This window comes from Chroicocephalus ridibundus, chromosome 8 (genome assembly GCF_963924245.1).
Source record: "Chroicocephalus ridibundus chromosome 8, bChrRid1.1, whole genome shotgun sequence".
In the NCBI taxonomy this organism is placed as follows: domain Eukaryota; kingdom Metazoa; phylum Chordata; class Aves; order Charadriiformes; family Laridae; genus Chroicocephalus; species Chroicocephalus ridibundus.
The window spans coordinates 54,815,019-54,836,104 of record NC_086291.1 but is presented as its reverse complement, the minus strand read 5'-3'; the positions used below and the strand labels follow the sequence as shown (position 1 = coordinate 54,836,104).

The 21,086-nt window shown below is 44.7% G+C and overlaps 3 protein-coding genes across 8 annotated transcripts in view; 1 reads left to right on the top strand and 2 right to left on the bottom strand.

Moving 5' to 3' along the window:
* The window catches only part of MAD1L1 (mitotic arrest deficient 1 like 1), a 367,938-nt gene extending 356,906 nt beyond the window's left edge, over positions 1-11,032 (bottom strand). The window contains exons 1-9 of one of the 4 annotated variants that reach the window (XM_063344898.1): positions 11,002-11,032; positions 9,454-9,607; positions 8,042-8,182; positions 6,081-6,260; positions 4,557-4,681; positions 3,794-3,875; positions 2,773-2,903; positions 1,356-1,470; positions 356-417 (exon numbers count right to left, since the gene is read on the bottom strand). In XM_063344898.1, coding sequence (XP_063200968.1) covers positions 356-417; positions 1,356-1,470; positions 2,773-2,903; positions 3,794-3,875; positions 4,557-4,681; positions 6,081-6,260; positions 8,042-8,182; positions 9,454-9,603 — 986 coding nt within the window. In that variant the 5' untranslated portion in view covers positions 9,604-9,607; positions 11,002-11,032. Of the gene's footprint in view, positions 1-355; positions 418-1,355; positions 1,471-2,772; positions 2,904-3,793; positions 3,876-4,556; positions 4,682-6,080; positions 6,261-8,041; positions 8,183-9,453; positions 9,608-10,119; positions 10,570-10,909; positions 10,965-11,001 lie in introns of those variants that run through there. The other 3 variants (XM_063344899.1, XM_063344900.1, XM_063344897.1) reach the window with 3 other exon arrangements.
* A 736-nt stretch (positions 11,033-11,768) lies between these two features.
* Positions 11,769-14,443, bottom strand: MRM2 (mitochondrial rRNA methyltransferase 2). Of its 2 annotated transcripts, XM_063344926.1 has the most exons (3): positions 14,358-14,443; positions 13,447-13,718; positions 11,771-12,744 (listed from the first exon to the last, which is right to left on the bottom strand). In XM_063344926.1, exons 1-3 carry the CDS (start codon positions 14,375-14,377, stop codon positions 12,320-12,322), a joined length of 717 nt encoding a protein of 238 aa, XP_063200996.1. In that variant the 5' UTR covers positions 14,378-14,443; the 3' UTR covers positions 11,771-12,319. The 2 variants fall into 2 exon arrangements, with proteins under 2 accessions (XP_063200995.1, XP_063200996.1); XM_063344925.1 differs by lacking the exon at positions 14,358-14,443 and having other exon boundaries at positions 11,769-12,744; positions 13,447-13,759.
* NUDT1 (nudix hydrolase 1) lies at positions 14,065-19,250 on the top strand. Of its 2 annotated transcripts, none has more exons than XM_063344927.1 (4): positions 14,065-14,185; positions 15,227-15,383; positions 18,421-18,566; positions 18,780-19,250. In XM_063344927.1, the coding sequence occupies exons 2-4, from the start codon at positions 15,232-15,234 to the stop codon at positions 18,950-18,952; spliced, it is 471 nt and encodes a 156-aa protein (XP_063200997.1). In that variant the 5' UTR covers positions 14,065-14,185; positions 15,227-15,231; the 3' UTR covers positions 18,953-19,250. The 2 variants fall into 2 exon arrangements, with proteins under 2 accessions (XP_063200997.1, XP_063200998.1); XM_063344928.1 differs by lacking the exon at positions 14,065-14,185 and adding an exon at positions 14,451-14,506.
* Positions 19,251-21,086: the final 1,836 nt, after the last annotated feature.

Sequence of the window (21,086 nt, the reverse complement as noted above, 5' to 3'; positions counted from 1 at the left end):
TACATTCTCTTCATATCCTAAAATTCTTAAAAGTTCACTTGTTAAGCTAGCAGAATCTCTAAGTAAACGTGAGCACAGCTATACGCAAATAGTTCAAAGAACTCAACATTGAACCTTGGCCTCAGAGACACTGGTCAAGCCGCCTTGTTGAAAAGCCTTGTTAGTTCCCAAAGATACTTTATAACAGTTTGTATCTTAAGGTTCTACCCCTACATAATAAAAGATATTGGAAAAGCTTCCACTTGAGGAAGAGATCGCAAGAAAGCACGACCAACACACATCAGAGATCAGACAATTAAGAGGAAAAGAAAGTGGTTTAGAAGTTTTACCTCCCTCCAGAGCTGTGAGCACATACCTGATATTCAAGCCAGTGCTCTGGTCCAGTTTCTCCCAGCTTTTTAATTTTCCCAGAAGTTTCTGAAGTAGAGATCAAAAGAAGAGTTAGAGACACTGACAAATGTTCTAACAGCTCACTTTCCACAGAGTTTTCTCATAATTCTCCATTCAAACTCAGTGTCTTTTCCTGCTGTGGATTTCATTATTTTCTTATCTAGCACCTTTGTGTTGTCATTCTCCAGCCCTCGCAAACGTTTTCCCTGTCACCACAGCCTTACAACACATAAAACCCATGTTAGACATCAGTACTATAGATTACCTAACCCTGTGAGCTACCATCACTGTACTAAATCCTTGGTAGACTAGACCCTTGGCAGCAGAGAAAAGTTCTATCCTCAACACTGGTTCTGTAGCAGCCAAAGTGCTGACTTCTCCTTTTCCAGTTCCTCTAATAGCTTTTTATTTCCAGTCAATACCTGATAGTATTACCAAAACCTGATCAGACACCAATATAGTTCCGCAGATCAAGAAGTCTACACATTTAGGTTAATTTCTTAACAACTCACTGTAAGCTCGATACAGAGTGGGATGGAAGCAAGACAATTTTATTCACTTGAGACCACATTCTGTCCCACATTGGCAGCAACCCAAGTGTGTATCAAGGTTCTTACCACACGCCTGTTCAGCAACACCATCTGGGCAGAGCTTATTGCCAAAAAAAGCATTTTCAGCAGAAGAAAGGTAAAAGCAAGACAGCAAGGCCAAAAGAGACACTATGATAAGATTGTTCTTTACAGAAAATCTCCAGCTGAGCAGTAGATATCCTTTTGCCTTCTTCACCTTCATTGCCATTGCTCCCCCTCATGCTGACGTTTAAGTTTGTGAATTCCTAGTTCAAACCCATTAATTAAAACAGGTATCACATCTCAACTAATACAATATAAGAAGAGCCTAGAAGGGGACAGGCAACAAAGGAAACCCCTATTCTGCTCATCCACCAAATGTTCCCAGCTCCTCACCTCATTTTCCAATTCAACAGACACTAGCTGTGCTTGTACTTTCTCATAGCGTTCCAGTTTTCTTTGGAGACCTTCTACCTCCTCTTTAAGCAATCCATTGTTTTCTTTCATTTCCCTATGGTGAAGAGAGAGACAACGATTAAAGAGCCATGCAACTCAATTCCCTCTCTCAAACTTCCAGATACACATGGAATTACAAGGGAATCAAATGACATTGAACAGACGTTATTACATTCAACTGACTCACTTCTATAACCTTCACTGCAAAGCCACTGCTACAAACACACGCAGCTTGATTTAACTGATTTTTTCTACTCTAAGTGCCATCATAATTATGTCCAAACAACCTGAAGTTTTGTAGCTGCTTTACTGATTGGCAAAACCGCATGAAGAGTAGCAAAAGACTCCCAACTCTGATCTTCAGTCAGGCTGAATGCAGGGTTGGAACACAGCAAGCGGTGGACACTTGGGCTTTTTAAGTACTCTGTGATGACTGAGCAAGCATTGAGACTGCTTGGTTTTACTTCAATAGAGGTGTGCAGGGGTGAGATAAAACTATTTAAAAAAAAAAAAACAAAACTCCAACCTGGTGATATCATGTTTCTGAGCACAAAAAAACAAGCATGAGAAAAGATTCCAAGATAAATGATTTCAAATGATAATGAAACACTAACAAGAACAAAGCCAAGGGAAATTATTTAATTTTAGAATAAGAAAAAGCTGGCAAGATCACTCATGTAATTCAGGCTTTTTTTTTTTAAAGAAGCACCAGAAGATGGAAATAAAGTTTACTGTAAACAAAAAAAATATATACACACACACACCTTTAAGGCAAGTTATTCCATAGTACATAGGAATTTCATTTTTCAAATTAATTGTCACTTCAGAAACCCAGAAAGCCTACTCCACCGAGGGCAATTATCAGGGTGCTTTAGAAATGTAAACAAAAGACTTTCCAAACAGTATGCTGGACCAACAGGCATAGTGGTAACAATAACTAAGCAAAAACAGTTTGTAACAAAAATAGCGGTAACAATAAGTAAGCAAAAACAGTTATTATAGAAATGTTCAGCTGCCTCTTCTCTCTACAGGGATTTCTTTCCCAAACCTGTATAAAGTTCATCACTACCTTTAAACATCGAATTTTGTTCTAACAAGTATGTATCCCCATCCAAAACAATCAATATGCTCTTGCTGTGTTCAGGAAGATTACCCAGATCTTGTCAAATCCTCTCATCTAGTAACCATCACAACACTGCTCAATTCATACACAGTATTTATATGAAATAGTTAAACTTCCTTCTAAAGTTCCCCATATGGAAGCCCAATAGAGGGATCTGAAAGCACATGTAGTGCAATTATAGCAGGTAGAGAAGAACACAAAATAACCCCCTCAACACCTGAACCCTTCTTTCACCTGAAGTACGCATTTTCCTCCCTGAGTTGGCGCAATTCCCGCTCCATTTTTGGGAAACGGGCCAGCTCTGCCTTCATGTTCTTGACAATTAGAGCATCATGTTCCTGCTGGGAGAACTTCTGTTCCAGATCCTGGAAACACGGGATGACAAGAGGGCAGAAATTACTAACTTGGAACTCCTAAGAAATACTTCTCTATTGTACTTTTTAAACTCGAGTGAAGTTGGAAAGGAACTCAGTAGGTCATCTGGTCCAATCCATTGCTCAAAGTAGGGATGACTCTTGGGCCACTTGTAACACCTGGGCTGGCCTCTTCTCTACACCTGTTTACCCTAAGTTCATAACGAAAAAAGATCTCTGCTAATCATTAAAAGGTCCTTCTTCTATTGACTAAACAAAATCCGTGATTTTCTTGACATCTGTCCCTCTGCCAATGAAGTGTAGAGAGGGGCACTTGGATGGCCTGCAAGAATTAGGAATGAAAAGAAACACAACTGTGCATTTTAGCATTATGGTAAATGTTGCTCTTCTTTTCCCCTAAAAAAAAAAAAAGTTTATTTAGGTATCAGGCTGCAATGGTATTGCAGCCTGATACCATGTTTCCTGACCTTTCCTTTCAATGGAGGAAGTCTCTTCTTGCAATCACAGAACTGGCAATGAAGCTGGCTTTCACTGTAGCTTTACTTTACCGCAACCACAGGCAGTGCGACTAACAGCACCCGCTCAAACCAAAGTAACTCTCCACATCTGCCTCTCCCAGGAAGATAAAACAAGTGAAAAAGATACACTCCCACCCATCTACGTGTTAATTTGAAAGGACATAAGACATTTGTCCATTCAACTGAATTTAGCCAGCTTCAAGCTCTTGCTGGCCATCAGATCAAATTCTTCTATGACGAACTAACCTTTTATTCCTGCAATAATTTAAAAAAAAAAAAAAAAAAAAACCACAAACAACACTGTTTGTTTTAACACTGTTAGTTTAAAAACTAAAGCTTTATATAAGCCACCAAGTTTCTTACCTTAATCTTCTGTTCATATTCTGCCAGTAGAGATTGGCTTGCTTGCAATGTCTGAATCTGCTGACTAGCCTCTTGCCATTTTCTATTAGATGTAGACACAAGCAGAATTTAGCACACAGGAATCACATACCAGAAACAACCTTCATGCAGAACCATCTCTAACAAACATTTTCAAACACCACTAACAAGGTACGTGGTACTGTTACAGAAGATGGTCTCTCAAACAGTTTCACACTCATACCATCTCCCTCTAATTCAGCGACAAAAACATCCATTTTTACTAAAAAGATGCATCCTGAGAAATACCCCCAAATCAAGCCACCTTAACTCTGAAACCAACAAATACACACTCGCAGTAAATAAACCTTTGAAATTGAAGAGTTGAACTTAGTAAGCAAGGAAAAAGCACACTCATCTCTTTCAATTACCCCTCAAGTATGATTTATGGCTTGGTATTTTTGTTCCGTTGGGTCTATAAAGTTCAGATTAGCCATTCCCACCCACATGCGTTCTGTTAACTCTCCACCATGAACATGAGACATCACTGAGATTTTAAGCTCAAGTTGTTGTTTTTTCTCAAGGTACAATTAAATTGCACCTTGGAGCTAGTTTCAAACAATGGTTATAACCTGCACATCCAGATCAAAGAACCCCTTTGATGAGTGGAAATCAAATGCCATTGAAAGTTTTGACTGACAACGGCAGCAGAAGACTGAAGTTTTGTTTGCCTTTTTCTCCCTACAGTTATCCATCCCCTGCTTACTTATGTTGAACATCCAACTGTTCCATCAGCTCCTGCTTCTGAGAGTCTTGGCTTGTCATCTGCATCTCTTGGTTCATTAAATTCCATTGCAGCTCTGATATTTTCCCTTTTAATATAGTGATTGTCTGAATTAATGGAAAGGAAGAATAAACACACATGGCTATGAGCCTCCAAGCTGGACGTTATGGATGGTGACAGAAATCATATACAACTAAAAAGTACAAACACCAAACCCAGAAACAATCCCATACTCTTGCAAACCTCCAGACCTGCTAACTCACCTCAAAAGGAAAGGCACAAGAAAATCATTTAGTTACTTTCATCTGTCACCCAAATTGTCACTTCCATTACCTATTAAATGGGTGACCTCAAACTGGCGTGAAAAACATCAAGCTTCAAAGCTAGATGATGATAAAACACAAGTTTTAAAGTAAAAAAATTATCCCACAACCATTCCAAATATATTTTTCTTGGGTTTCAAAATTGAAAATGTCTGGGTTTGCCTCAGCCAAATACCAGAAGTATTATGCTTTCCTTAAAAGTAGAGGCCAGTGTTTTTTAAAATTCTGTTCTAAATATCTTAACTCCAAAGAAAAACTCAGAGGTTTGTTTCAAATAGCCATTACTCTGCTCCCTTTAACAGAGAAAAAAATCTCAAAACATTACACATGTAGGGTGCTTTCTAGACAGAGAGACATGTAGGGTTCTCATCTTGATACTGGTGGATACGGAAATAAAAAGAACACAGAAATAGAACTGCTGCACATGTTTCATATGTAGGTTTAGTTTCTCACACCTGCCATCACTGTCTCCCTGTTTTTAATCCCTGATAACTGGCACATTAAATCTGTTTACCTGCTTTATCACATAGATACATTTCCAGCGACATCTAGGCAGGAGGAAGGCTTAAGGACTTAGTGGTTGTTGATCCACAGCTGGTGCAGGACACCAATTTAAACAGAAAAGTTACAAATACCTAGCTGAACTTAACTATAATGATATCTGAAAAGGCTGAGGACTGAGACAATGGTCTGTTCATCCAAAAGAACTGAAATTCTTATACAAGCATTCATTCTATAGTGGAACATATAGACATACTTTGTACGTAACTTTGGTCTCATCCACTCTACAGTTCATGCTCCTTCCCTGAACATCTTCCCATCTTATCTCCTCCATCGCTTCCCCTTTCTTTACTCAATGTCATGTAACCTGACTTCTAAACCTAGATGCTGTACATTGCCTTGCACTTTTTTTTCCCTCCTTCTCCATACCAACCTAAGAATTCTCTTCTCGTTAATCAACACAGCAGCATCTTCTGACCTGCTCACTTGTGTCTAGACTTGGTTAGGTTCCAAACTTTGACAGCAAAGACGCCCACCACCAGGGTTCATTCATTTGCAGATGATGAACATAGCAATTCCAATTTTATTTTTTTTTTTTAAATCAAAAAGGGCACTTTCAATTCACAAGAATTGCAAAGTCACCTGAAGCTATGAACGGATTAAAAAATTACTCTGCTCTTACTTCATTAGCTTCAGCTAATTTGCTCTCCTTCTCTTGCAGCTTCTTACTCATTGTCTCCATGCTCTTCTTATAGGATTTGTTCATCTCCATTTGTTCTTTCAGTTTATTTTCAGCTTCTGTTTCCCTTTCCTGATACTGCTTTATGCGTGTGAGCAGCTCCTGGTTACGGTCAGCCTCTCGCTTGCAAAGAAAAAAAAATGCAAAGACATAAGAAAGCAGCGCAAAGGTGAAGCCGTTTTCATTTCTACTGTCTCTGTTCCTCATTACTGTGGTCACCAAGGCATCTCCACGAAGCAACGTTACTCAGACCATAGCTTTAACCTCTGCACTAGAAAGGGCAAAAAAATCTTACCAGCAGCAACTCAATGTCAAGGAACTACCCAGGGCAATGGAGCTAGAAAATTAAAAGACAGAGTCTTCCAAATCTCTTAGACTGTGACATGAATATGAGAATACAGACATGGCTTCACAGACTCCACTGCACACTCTCCAGCAGATCAAAGATGAAAGAATTCGATGCTCCAATTTGAAGCTGACCCATGCATAGCAAATTGACTTTCAGAAACTGGGATCTCAATAGTTGTGTTAATAAGACTAACTTGCCTCTGCAGCTTCTGGAAATTGTATGATGCTATTTAATAGGAAAGAAACGGGGTTTAAATGCACTGTATTATCAACGAATACAATAAATATTTTTGCACTCTGACAACCTTTCACACACCATTTCAGTTTATTCCCACCACAAATTGATTAACACTTACTGAAAAAGTGTGTAGTAAATTCCTTCGCTAATCAAAGCGAATCGAGACAGGGATTTACATAGTAAGCAAGGATTATGCAAAGCAACGTGAGGTTCATAAAACCTTTATCCACGTGACTCAAAAAAACCACAGAATCTGAGCAGGGTAATTACCACAGTGCTGGATTAGTGCTGCTCCCTTTTTTTGCACCAGTATTCCAAGGGTGTCTGTGACTGACTCAGCTACATTCCAGTTTGAAATCTTCGAGGCTTAATCCCACACCACCCAACTTCAGAGAAATGAGGAATTTAGTCACTGACTTGCTATTTCACAACTACACACTAAATTTGTCGCCCAGCACCCTTGTAAAGTACAACAAAACATGGTTATTATTTTTTAAATATTTCTTTTCAAATAATCAGCCCCATATAAGACCTTTATTATGCCACAAAACCCACAAATCTACTACTTATTTGTGTAATGCAGTTAAGCAAACACATGCAGGCATAAAACCAGAAACCAATAAAAGCTTAGTCCCTGAGTGAGGCTCACTTTTTTATCAGTGCAAGCTCTCTTGTGTGACAGTGCATGGTTGGCACTGCTGCCATTCCAATTAATTACAGTCACACAAACTAAATGCTTGCAATTGTGCCAGCAGAAGTTTAAATTCATCTGGGAGAAAAATGATTAAATACTTCTGGGAGAAACAAATAACAAATCCTTTTTGTTACTGGTACCCATGACAACTTCAGTGCTAAACTAACAGAATCTAGCAATCAGGTTATCAGTTTGTCAACTAAACAAGGCTTTGACATTCACACTCTTGTGTACACGAGCAAGTTAATGCAGTGCACTGTGAGGGGATATGTAGAGCAAAACAGCTGGTGCTGGGAACTTGACACCCACACCACCACCGCTTTTGCAGTAAATGCAAACGCAGTAAATGCATTACTGGAGCATTTATTACAGATTCACTCAAGTGTTGCTCTGAAGACAATGTCCATTAGCAGCTTGGAAACACTAGGCTTGCATCTTTCAGTTCAGTTTCATCCAAAAAAAGTCAACTATACGCATTCTGAGAAACAGCACTGCAAACCAAAGCACAGCAGGTGAGAAGTCAAGAGCACATCCCTGATCCAAACTAAAACACCAACGTAGATGCACTACATATGTCCTGACTTAGGTCTATGATATCAAGCCATCCATAACCCATGCACTCACCTCATAGTTTCTGGCGTTGGTATTAGCTGCCTTCTCTAGCTCAATGCGAGCTCGTTTGTGGCTAAGCTCCATCTGCATCTTCTCTCGTTCCACCTGCAGGAGCTGGGATTTGGAGTGGATCTGCCCAGCTTGTTCTTCCAACTGGCCAGTTCATGTGTGAAAAGTGACATTGGACACCATTAACAGCACTGCAATAGTATCATTATCTCCCACCCTGTACTATTCAGCTGACACTTGCATGCCATTTTACAAATTACAAGGAAGTTATCACTATGTTTGTGGTACTTCTCATACCAACTGTAGATGCAGAAATCAAGAGTTCAACAACACACTCAGAAACCCACATCAAATCAATGTTAGCTGGAAGACGTGACTTTGAAGTTCTTCATTCAGAATTTCCCATTCAACCTCCAGAGGTACTCTGACAAAACGTACTTCTCTATTTAAAAAAAGGTTAATTAATTATGAACTCCCCACCCCTCATAAAACTAACAGCAGCTAACCAAGCAGAGAGCGTGCTCCCCACGAAATTTAACTGCTGAGCAAAATAACGTTTCTTTACTACCTGCTACAACATTATGCTACATTTTTTCATTCAAATCACATCTAAGCAATGTACATTGAAGACACAGCTAATGAAGACTCTCTAAGCAGAGAGACCCTCCTCTAACCATCTCTGTAACCAGAGATGTACCACAGACAAAACGTATACATTTTTTCAACATTCCAAATGCAAAGCAGATTTACATTAAAAAGAAAGCCAGCTTATTTTACACTTAGAGACTGAAATAGAAATTATATTAAGGTACAGAATACCGAAACTTCATTCCAGTCTAATAAACAGTCCTTATGATCCAAGATGTCCGCTTACTTCATGCTTTATCAGCATAAGGCAACTTACAGGGAAAAGTCAAAAAAACCCATGTGGATACGAGCAGAAACAGACAAGAAAATACATCTGGTTAGCACATCAAAGCCATAGCACAATGCAAGCCTCCTGTATGTGACCAGGCAGAGAAACTTTAAGGAAGATTGTGGGAAAAAAGGTAACAAATTACTTATTATAAAAAATATTAACAGATATAAAGCTCCTTTGTTCAGCAATATGAAAACAACTTACAATTTAATTTCCTGAGCTGCTACACAGCTATAACAAGCAGGGAATAAATTCAAAGGACCTTTCTTAAGTTTTTACAAAACAGAAATAAATATGCCTGACACTTCAAAAAAAAAAATTAAAGATTCTAGAATGTTGACCAAAAGCAAGCTTCCATTATTGAGCTTGCATGAATAACAGTTTTAGAAAGAATGGTCAGATCTTAATGAAATCAATCCTGATTCCTGGAATTAAAAGGAGTCTACAACCACACTAAAGCAATACTCCAGGCATCACTAAGCTAAGGACACCTCACCTGCATCCTCTGCTGGTACTGAATCTGCAAGGAGCTTTGAGATGATCCTGGTGTGGCCAGTCCTGACACCCCCTCCATACGCTGTGAAATAAAGTTGTTGAGGGATCTCAGGGTGGAGAAGACAGTGGTATTATTTTCCAAGTCCTCCATGGCTCTGGAAACACACAGAAAATCATCAATAAAACATTCATAACAACCTACAGTCTACTAGCTGCTTTGCTAAAGAGAGATACATCACTGTCCTGAGGAAACACTAAATGCAAGGTCTTCCAATTTACAGGGTACAAACCCCAATCTGCTAGTCTCTGCTGGGATCAACTTGAACCAGAAAACACAATCCAACCAAGGCTGATATCTCTGAAATGGGAAACTGACGCAGCAGAGCCTGCTCTTCCCTGAGCTTTCTACCTAAAATTATTTCCTTTTATTTAAATACATTCTCCCCTGAATCTTAGCCCACAAGCGTACAAATAAGAGCATAAGTCACACAAAATTGAATTCTTCTTTCGTATATAATCAAGAAAGACTCTGGGATACAAGGTAATATTGTAGGACATGAAGTTCTACAGCATATAACACTAACAAACAGAACGCATTACTCTTCCTCCAAATGTTTGAGGCTGATGAGGGAAGGAGAACTAATTCCACATCAGCAGCAAACCCTACCTTTGACACAACTTGATTCTGGTTTCCAAAAAGCACTTTGGAACCTAACTTCCAGCAGTGAGATGTCCCAAGCTCACAGATCACTTTTATAAGTAAAGCTGTGTCTCCTCATGCACATAAAAGTTTTTACAATTCATCCTTCAAATTGGGAAGGGTACTAACTAAAAGGCCAAAGACAAATCAAGCCTGGAGCTCAGCAAATCTGCAAGGTTTCCCAGGAGGCTTCAGGAAGCCTTAAGCGAGTCCCTCTAGCGTGCACGCCCCACAAAGCCCCAGAAGCGCAGAAGGTTCAAGACCGGGAAAGGCAGCCCACAACATTCACATAGGCTTGTACCACAGACACAGATTTGAGGCGAACTTCCAGAGTAACACAGTGGTTATTCTTTGGATTTGTATCTTCACGAAAAGGAGACATAATAGAAGCACACAGGCAACAGATCAGCCAAAATACAAATGAAGACGTTTACTCGAAAAAAGTACTTCAGTACCACCTGCAAATAAATTCAAGACACCACTTCCAACAGGTAGCTGCGCTGCAGCAAGCCTCTTTTGAAATTAACCGAGCTAAGAAGGCCCGTACGCCCCGCTCCCCGCGGCAGAAAGCGCTTTGGCACAGGTCCCTTGCCCTCACAGCCCGCCGCCCCACCGCACAGCCCCGCGGCCGGGCCCTCACGGACCCCCCTCACCCCACAGCCCTCCCTGCCCTGCCCCGCCTCCGGGACGGCGAGCGGCCGCCCGGCGCTGAGAGGAACAGGGGACACGGCGCAGCCTCCCTTCCCCGCTCCCGCACCGCCGAGCTCGGCGGCGGGGCGGGCCGAGCAGAGCCGGCGGGCTCCCCGGCCGCCCTCAGCCGCCACCGGCCGCCCTCACTCTCTCACTCACCCGCCGCTTGGATCTCCCTCCTCGCCCCGCCGCCGAGATCTCGCGGGAACTCGCCCCCAGCTCTCGCGAGAACAGCGACACGGGCCGCCGTAACGACGGGACTAGGCGCGCCAGGCCTCCGCGCCGTACCGTAATGCCCAGATTCGAGCCGCGCCCGCCCCGCCAAAACCGCTGTGTCCCCCCGCTGTGTCCCTTCCGCTCTGTCCCCGGGCACGGCCCTGCTCGGGCAGAGCCCCACTGCCCCACCGAAGCTGCATCCAGCACGGAGATCGAGAAGGGGGAGGTTTCAAAGCCGTTGAAAATGGATAAATCCATAAGCAACCCTAAATGAGATGCTTATAACGAGAAAGATCTGGAAGCCTGAAACACAGACAGTGCTGCCAGTCCCTCTTATAACTCATGTCACAGTTGGCCTGATAAAAGTGCTATTTAATGTAAAAGTTGTCACTTCCAGATAAGGCGGTGGCTAAATTTATTTTCACAAACAGAATTGTAGCAATTCAGTCAGTAATTCTCCCTGTCTGGGATCCAAGGAACATCTTGTCACCTCACCTAAGAAACACCATCGGTCAAACATAAAACACCACTGAAAACATCGTGGAAATTATCTGCTCAGTAGCGATGACCCTGCCCTGCTGTCACCTACCGGATTTATGAGTACAATGAAGTAGCAACTTCCAAATACAAGCCGTGCCTTCAGACAACGCAGCAGAGCCGACAGGCGAAACGCTCCCCAGCCAGAGTCGTGTGTCCCGACACAGCTCATAACGCGGCGACACAGATCCCCCCCGCATGCACGAAAATGTCACCTATTTTCACATGCGCTAATACATTGCGCCAGCTTTTAGGAATGGTGAAGAGGCAATAAATTGGCTCAAAGTCCCCTTGCTGTTCCCTCTCACTCTTACGTCTCGTCTCATATATGACAACACCAGCAGTGCAATGATTTTCAAGCACACATTAAAAACTCATACGATCAGTTTTATTTTCATTTCCATTACTGCAGCCCCAGAGGCTGCCTTTCAGATTACTCCTCTCTACCCCCCACTGTTTTCCCCACAGGTGAGGAGCTAGATTGGATGTCTCCACTTGTATAATTAGTGGATAAACTCGGTCGGACACCACCCTGGTTTATTTTTGTATTTGAAAAGCATGATGTACTTCGAAAGAACTGTGGTGGAATTTCCCTGGTTGTTCTCAACAATGTCACGGTTCAAGTCAGGGGTCTTAATGATGGGATTTTTCTTTAAACACAAGCCAAATTCCGCTTTCCCGTCAATGTCTGATCACCTGTTTGATAACCCGCGGTTCTCAGCGTTCATTTCCCTTTGTACAGCCTTGCCAAATAATAAGCTTCAGCAGAGTCCTTCCGGCTGGCCAGAGGCTTTATAGTTCTCACGTCTTGGAACTGCTCCTTCAGTCTGTTTTGGAGAAGACGGGACTCATGTCCATCCCAGAATTTACACAGTATCGTTCCTTTTGGCTTTAAAATACTTTTGGACAGATCCAGAAGGCCTAAACACAGATTGATCAGCTTCTGATGATCCAGTTCTTTAATGCCTGTCGCATTAGGTGCCATGTCACTCAGGATAACATCCACCTTCTCTGCAGGCAGCAGGCTCTGAATCGTCCTCAGCGTGCCTGGGTCTGCAACATCAGCCTCCGACAGGAACACTGCTCCTTCCAGAGGAGAAATCCGCAGGAGGTCAACGCCAAGGACGAAGCCGGTGGGAAGAGCAGGATCTAGATTATAAGGATGAATGACATGCTGAACACTCATCATGGCTGCAAACAACCTGCATATGCATGAGCTCCAGGCTAGTCAATAAACAAAAACGTTATCACCTGCCTTGTCTGGTTGTCTTGTCCTTAGACCATTTGCTGTGCGCATCCAGATGGATGGTTTGCTATAAGCTAATCCATTCAAGATGAAAACTCAGTTACTTTGGATAAGCAAGGGGTATTTTTCTTGTTTTTTCCTGTTCTTTCAAAGCTGACAGTCCAGAAATCCTGGACAACAGCACAGATAGTAACATCTTATCTTGTAAATATTAACGGCTTAAAACACATAAACCGTACACAGTGGCTACTATCGTTTTTCAAGATGTCAGACAAAAATACAGAAAAACCAAATTACCTCCTGGAAGCTACATGAATTTCAGAACTGTATGAAGGCATCTTCCCCACAACACAGTTAATCCAAACACTTTGTTATACCTACAGAGGCAACTCACAGTAAGTTTTTATTTCACAAACATGACTTCTCTGGACTGTATGAAGATTTTCACTGTCACACAGGTACACACCTTCACACTTCTATCAGTGACTCTGACGTTTGCCGGTGCCCATGTGCCTTCCCCACACCGCCACCATCACAGACAAGTTTTCTCACACGCTTCAAGATGAGCATCAACCCCATCTTGCCTGCCAAAAATGTTGACTTACCGGTACCTAAGGCATTGACCCTCTCTACAGCAACCTGGCTCCAAGCACCAGGTGCTGCTCCACAATCAAGAACTGCAAGTCCTGGACGAAGAATATGAAGCTTGTCATCGATCTCCAGCAATTTGAAGGCACTTCGGCAACGATAATGCTGCCGCTTCGTTGCCTTGACAAAGGGATCTTTCAGGTGCCGCTCCAGCCACCAGTGCTCAGTTCCAGTTTTCTTCAGACACCCCACCGTGGTGTGGAGACATTTGCTCGCCAGATGCCAACAGCTGCTCAGGAACACAGGTGAGTTAATTGGATAGCGCATCATCACCACGTATTTCAAAAGTCTCCATAGTAATTAATTCTGATCTTGACTACAGCTCCTCCTATGTCATCAGGCTCAAAAAAACCTCTCCAAATTTGAGATTCTTGGCACCTTTAGTTATCTGGCCCAATCTCAATGTATTTTGGGTGGAGGCCAAACAGGTTACCCCCTGAGTGAAGGCAGGGAAGAGGGCCCCGCTCCAAGCTCTTGGCCTCTGCTCTGGTGCTTGTGCTGAAGGGCACAACATGGCACACTGATCCCAGGAAGGACCCGGGCTGCCTCAGAGGGGCTGGCGGCCTCCACGAGAGGGGACACGAGAGCACCTATGCCCCTCAGAGGACAGAGGAGCGCCCAAGCTGCTGGAGGCTCCTTGGGGCCTCGGAGCAGAGCACACCGACAGCCACGGGCACTGCTACCACCTCCTGCCAGGTAACTGACCCCACTCCGGCACCGACAAACCCCACACGCTCCTTCCCCGCTCCTGACGGAAATTTACGGCGCCGGGACTAACGCCACACCTCCCCGGGGACACCCCACCACCGCGGCGGGACCAGTCGGCCCGTCCCGGCGCCAGGCTCTCCTCCGCGGCCCCGACGCGCACCTGCCCCCACGCCAGGCCATGGCGGCCGCCGCAGCCCGCCCCGTTCCCCTCACGGCGGCGCGCGGCGGGGCGGGAAGGGGCGGGAAGGGGCGGGGCGGGTATGAGCCGGGGGGCGGTGGCGGGCGGGAAAGTCGGGCGTTGGGCCTGAGGTGATCGGGGGAGCCCGGAACGGAGGATGGGGGTGCTGGGGGGGGGGGTCAGGAGCTGGGGAAGGGTTCCGGACAAGGATTTGGGGAAGGGGGGCTCAAAGATCTGGGGAGGGGGTTCTGGGGAATCAACATTTGGGGAGGGGGGTGAAAAATTTGGGGAGGGCATCAAGGATTTGGGGAGGAGGTTCCGGAGGATCAAGATTTGGGGAGGGGGTGGTGAAGGGACAAGGATTTGGGGAGGGGGGTCAAGATTTGGGGAGGGAGTTGCTCAGGGGAACAAGGATTTGGGGAGGGGGTTCTGGGGAATCGATATTGAGGGAGGGTGTTCTGAGGGGGACAAGGGTTTGAGGAGGGGGATGAAAGATTTGGGGAGGGGTTCTGAGCGTCAAGGATTTGGGGAGGGGGCATCAAGATTTGGGGATGGAGCTGCTGTGGGGACAAGGATTTGGGGAGAGGGATGAAAGATTTGGGGAGGTGGATCCGGGGAGAGGGAGACCAAGGGTCAGCGGGGCGCGTTAGAGAAGTGGGCATCGGGAGAGGCAGTGGGGGACCAAGGGTTTGGGCTGGGGACGGTGGGAGCAGGCATTTGGGGAGGGGGAGCTGGGTGTTTGGGGGTGCAGGGCTATCTGCCCCCCCGCCCCTGGCCAGAAGGGCAGCCTGGCCTCCCCTCAGGGGTGCCGGCAGCCCTTGACCAATGTGCCCTCCTCGCCCCCTGGCCAGGAGCCATGTGCACATCCAGGCTCTTCACCCTGGTCCTGGTGGTGCAGCCGCCCCGCGTCCTGCTGGGCATGAAGAAACGTGGCTTTGGAGCCGGGCTGTGGAATGGCTTCGGGGGGAAGGTGCAGCCCGGGGAGAGCATCGAGGAGGCTGCTCGCAGGTGAGGCCCGTCCCGGCTGGGAGAGGCGGGTATCGGGGCACAGGGTGGGCCATGGAGGTGTCAGACCATTTGTGATGGGCTGCAGGTGGAGGCACCGCCACTCAGCCGATCAATGACGCCCTCGTAACCAGTGTTACCCACCAGCGCAGTCGTGAACCGTCCCTGAACAGAGAAAATCGCCTGCGCCACTGGCGATGAGGGCTCGTCCACCTGTATAAAGAAATGGGATTGCTCCCCGTTGCCTGTCATCTGCAGATCTGTCACTGTCATCTGGTCTATGAGTAACTGGAAGTTAGAGTGTCCTCCCTCCCACCTCTTGCTTCTGATCTAAACTGAGCCTTAGTCTTGCTAGTGGTGGGCAGAGGCCCTTGCACTTTTCAGAAAGGTGCAGAGTTTAATTTTGGCTATATAGAAGAATTTCAGCTTATGCCAGCGTACTGCATATTGTTCAAATTTGAAGGTATTGAACAGGTGCTACCTTCCAGTAGCATTTTTAGTGCTGCTTGAAAATGTAGGGACAAAATTCTCAGAGGTCTCTTATGAAAGGCACTGTAGAAATTTATTGTTTGACTGCATGGCGGCATTTTTAAGCCCTAATGCTGGGGTAGGGAATTGAATTCCATTGGTACAGAGGTACAGTACCATTTTTGAACCTTTTATTACCGATTTCTTGAAGTTCTTCTCTCTAGTCATCAAAATGAAATAGCAGATCGCAGCTGAATTGCTAAACTCCTTTAAAAATTAGGTACCTCATTCTTTATGTGAACGTTGCTGATACAGAGCCACAGTTTGCCACCTCCTCATTTTCTTATATGCCCAAAGTTACCCTCGCACCTGCAGGAAGATCAGTGTTGGTGTGCTCAACAGCTACCAAACAGCTTTTGCCCTGAACCACCTTCTCAGCTGTGCCACTGCAACCGCCTGGGTTCTGTGGTGAGATGAGCCAGGGACAGAAGGGTCCTCTCTGCAGATGTGCACCCTGCAGTGCACAGGGTTAACGGACCTGATGCTTCTCATGTCATTTATCGGCTGTGAGTGGAGGGAGATCAGCTTTGTTAACTTAAATCGGGCCTGCATTTGATGGGCTTACATTGCCACTGACTGTGGTGTAAATTAATGATTTAATTTAGCATTTGATTTCCTAGGTGTGTGCTAGCCCAGAGTTAGAAACTGGAGCTTTAGTCCATACAAGATGTCAAGCGATAGAAGTTTCAGCATTCTCGGTGCAACGTGCCGCAGCAGAGCCAGCGCTGCTGCTCTGGACAGTGGAACAGTCTGGTCCTCAGCCCTTTGGAGGCAGCTGGTAGGAGTTTACTGCAGAATGACACAACTGATTCCTGCTGGGGTCAACTGAGCAGGAAGCAGTTCCCAGAGCCAGGGCCAGCTGGGCGCGCAGCCCACCTTCCTGGAGGGAACACCGCTGTGTCCGTGCTGCCTCGGGGCGCAGCTCCCCTCCAGGAAGCATCACAGAGTCCAAACCAAACTTGCCTCACACCACCTCCGCTCTGTCTTCGGCGTCGAGGTGTTACGCTGCGGTTCCGTGTTGCACTGTCTCGCTGGAGCTTGCAGTGGCATAAGGTGTGAAGTGTCCTCCCAGCACAGGTAGTTAAACGTTAAGCTGAAACATGAACTTAAGTTTCCTGTATCAGTAAGATTTCTGTACTCTGGGTATGCCACGTTCCCGTGACCGCCTGGGCACACAGCTCTTCAGTGGCACATCTTGTAAGGGGAGCATTTAGCTAGCTCGTTATTTCTAGTTTGCTACCTGTAGTGTTTCCAATTACTATAGACAGGGCCAAACAGCTAACAGATAAATTGCTTGGAGAACCATAGCAGCGTTGTGCTTTGTTGTTCAATTATCACAGCCTGTAAAACGTGACTTTTAGCTTTGTTGCTGGAAAACCGCCTCTGCTTTAGACATTGTTTGTCAGGAAGATAAACTAAAATTAGCTAAGACATTAAGTTGGAATATAATTTTGAAGGATGAGATTCATGAAATTGATGCCAAAGGAAGCTGGAGCCTTAAAGATCGTTTCCATTACACTTTAAAATCGTTAGTTACTGACAAATATGCGACTGCATTAATTATTAACCTTAACTGAAGAGACACTGCTTCCAAGTATTCCTTATTTTTGTACATTAGAAAAACCATGACTAACTTCAAGCTATGCTGATTCTGTTAGAGGCAGATAAAAATTAAACAAGCCCTAAATGCACAGCCCAAACACAGCAAGTAATTGAATGTGCTTCAAGTAGCCCTGCATGGCGATGCATGGAAAAGAGCTGTCTGGCAAGTCTCTCAAAGTGCTCTTAAAAGTCTTGCCTTCTAGCCTCTCGTTATGCTAAATGTACTCCCAAGAAGCAGAAATGGAAAGTTTACACAATTGCTTTGTGTTTTTCCTACAGCATTTGAATGGGAGACAGTATTCCTAACGGCCTGCGTGCAAATGACGTTACGCAAATGATGTTACATAGTGTGTGGTGTTATTTCAATAAGCTTCAGTTAGCCTCAGAACTAGCTGATTTTGTAACAAGTACAGACGTTCTAGTATTTATTACCTGCTTCCCCATGATTCTAAAAGCTTTAGCTTGAAGTTGGCAAAGCCTTGGTTTTGCCTGTCTAAACGAGTATCTCTGAGTCCTTAAGCCACATCCAGCAACAGTCCTATGAGTGTTAGCCCACTTCTAACTAATCTCAGAAAAGACCATCGTGTTGCATGGAGCATAAATTATACTAAACAATCAATTTTCCTGAATCTTCCCTTTCCAACGTTAGCCTATTTTCCTACCAGTCTTTAGAAGCTTGAAATAAGACACGAGCCAGTCCGACCTGGCTCCGCTGGGCTGTGAGCAGGCCAATGGTTTGGTGCCAGCCAGAACTCTGCCCTGCTCTGCAGGCTGTGCCCTCCTCTGTTTTCCAGGTGCAGCTTTCACCTTTGGTTCGCTGCAAGTATTTTCGATGTGCAAATAAAGCTAATGACTGCTTTTTGTTCTCCCACTGCTCGCTTTCATGTAATGAAGTCTATTTCTTGTGCAGGGAGCTCCTGGAGGAGAGCGGACTGACAGTGGACACCTTGCAGAAGATGGGCCAGATCACATTTGAATTTGTAGGCAACTCTGAACTCATGGATGTTCACATTTTCCGAGCAGATAATTTTCATGGAGAGCCAACGGAAAGCGATGGTAGGTAGCTAGGGGAGAGGAAGGAAGGATGCGCGTTCTCTTCTGAGACAGTCCTGCTCTTCAGAAACGCAGAACTACTCATGCCAAAACCCCTTTGAGACGGGAGGCGGCTGCGCTGGAGAGGGAAGCTCTTTGTTGACACATACTCAAAGTCTGGGCAGCAAGAAAACAACAGAAAGTCTCATGCAAAGTTCTTTTGTTTTCTCCCCCCAGAAATGCGTCCACAGTGGTTTCAGCTGGATGAGGTGCCGTTCAATCACATGTGGGCAGATGACATCTATTGGTTTCCCCTGGTGCTTCAGAAAAAGTTGTTTCGTGGCTATTTTAAGTTCCAGGGACAAGACACAATCCTGGAGCACACTCTGAAAGAAGTGGAGGAAGTTTAAGAAAACGGAAGCATTCAACCCACGCGCTTCTGCCCACACTGGGCTAACACCACCATAAGTACTATTCATAAGGGTCTCCTTTCTCAACTCTCCAGCAAAGGAGGCTTATTTGCCATGTCACTGGGAAGTTAAGGAAAATAAGGGGGTTTCTTACAGCAAAAATAAAAGTAACGAGATTTTGCATGCTGTGAAGTCCCCGGCTGTGGTATACTTTAGCGGTTATGTGATCACAACTATTAAAAACTTAGTGTTAACCCTTTTCTTTGCAGGTGGCTAATGCTTTAGGCTTTTCCCTTGTGGCTAGAAATGTTTTTAAAAGATTATTAAAAAATATTTTTAAAAGCGTGTGGTGTTGTGTTGTATACGGCTGGCTACCTTCTCGGCTATTTAATGGCCTTGCAGGAGTTGGCTTCCTTTCACAGGAACATTCAGTGGAACCGTGATGTGGCAGAACCCATTAAGTGTCTTCTCTCTGCCAGTTTCCATGCTGTCCCCTTTTCGGCATTGCCTCCTGTGACAAGGCCAGGCTTGACCAGCCCTGGGAAAGCCATTTCGAAAGCTAAGGTGGAGATCCCTTCAGGGCTCTCCAGCTGGAGGGGGTGTAAGGTTAGAGGAGTTACCAAAACAGAGTCAGAAGTAGACGGATGGCACTGTTTGAGCCCTGCTTTCACTCTTACAGCTTCTACCGTGAACTTAAACTGTTTTGAGCATTTCAGGTAAAAATATCCTGGACAAAAATCAACTTTGAGCAAGTCCAGGTTACAGAGTGCCATGGCCGATGGCTGCAGGCTTTGCCACACAGGGGTAGCAGGCGACTAGTTCAGCATTCAGGTCAGCCCAACCCCACAGGCTGAGCAGCGAAAGCTTAATCAAACTCTGCTAGAAATAACACATCACATATATAACTTCTTACACAAGTTTTGGGTTTTTTTGTTGGTTTTTTTTTTTTTTTGAACACTATTACAAACACATATAACACAGATAGAATCGTGGAATGTAATATAGGATCTGTAAACATTTCCAGTCTACCAGCTGTAGTAATAGTTCTTTAATTCCTGCATTTGGATAAAGTGCTTCATACATAAGGCTATTTGAGCAAAGCAAAGATACAGGATATTCCAGGCAGGCAAAATTCACACCCTCTGAACAAGATTGTTTCTTCTTGTCTCCCTCCAGCAGTTCTGAATAATTTATACTGCTCAAAAATGCCCTTCTCCATATGCTCAGTAAGCCACAGCTCAGAGGATAAGAGTTAACACCTCAGACTCTCGCTCTTGCTATTGTAAAGAAGCCAGTGTGCAGCACAGAGTTTTTGATACCTCTGCTGCCGACAGCAGTCAGGGCTCCTGGCTGTTCCAGTGGAGACAATGGCTTCAGGCAAACAGAGGAGAGAAAACATGCGCAAGGGGACAGGGAGCTTGGAACGGGATGCAAGACCTTACTGCGTGGTAGGAAAAGGGAGTGACCAGCAGCCGATGCCTGTGATGGGCTCTCGCTTCATTTCCTGGTGGAAACTGTAAATTGCATGGTGGGAGAGAGCAAGTTACTTTCTGTTCCTCCAGGAGTTTAGGTAGGGAAGAACAAGCGCGGCTCAGGCCTGCACTTCTATGTGCTGTCCCCTCCTCTGCAGTCAGCTCAATCCTCTCACGAGGATGCTCTCACCAGCACTGACTTTCAGCTCACACCAAAGAGTAGTGACATTATTTTTCCTGCTGCTGTTGTGGAGACTGATAGGTTTTAAATAAATTCTGTCCCCAGCTAGTGATCTTTGTCATTTAGGAAACAGCACAAATTGGAGATTGTGAATTAGCCTGTTACAAATTCCATGAATTACACCTTGGCATGATCAAAGCAGGAGAGTAAAAGCACTGGAGTGCAGCAAGGCACCGTTGAAAACATGTTACAACTCAGGAGGAGCAACTTGCAAGGAAGATGGAAGGAGAGGGAAAGAAGGATCAAAGATTAAGGTTGTATTGTAAATACAGTTTGGAAAGCCTTTCAAACACATGATACTGGTCAAAAAGCCTGTATATTGCCACTTCACAGCTTGAGGCAGAGACCTCAGGAGTGACAAAAACATATAGCCCTTTTGATAAAACATTTTTCAGTTTTTCAGGTGTTTATTACTCTGGTA

Excerpts from the sequence above, each read along its gene's own strand:
- NUDT1 (XM_063344927.1), top strand. The coding sequence starts at position 15,232 with ATGTGCACATCCAGGCTCTTCACCCTGGTCCTGGTGGTGCAGCCGCCC. Across the intron at positions 15,384-18,420 it reads ATCGAGGAGGCTGCTCGCAG|GGAGCTCCTGGAGGAGAGCG; the intron begins GTGAGGCCCGTC and ends TTTCTTGTGCAG. Across the intron at positions 18,567-18,779 it reads AGAGCCAACGGAAAGCGATG|AAATGCGTCCACAGTGGTTT; the intron begins GTAGGTAGCTAG and ends TTCTCCCCCCAG.
- MRM2 (XM_063344925.1), bottom strand. The coding sequence starts at position 13,759 with ATGATGCGCTATCCAATTAACTCACCTGTGTTCCTGAGCAGCTGTTGG. Across the intron at positions 12,745-13,446 it reads GGTCAATGCCTTAGGTACCG|ATCCTGCTCTTCCCACCGGC; the intron begins GTAAGTCAACAT and ends CTTATAATCTAG.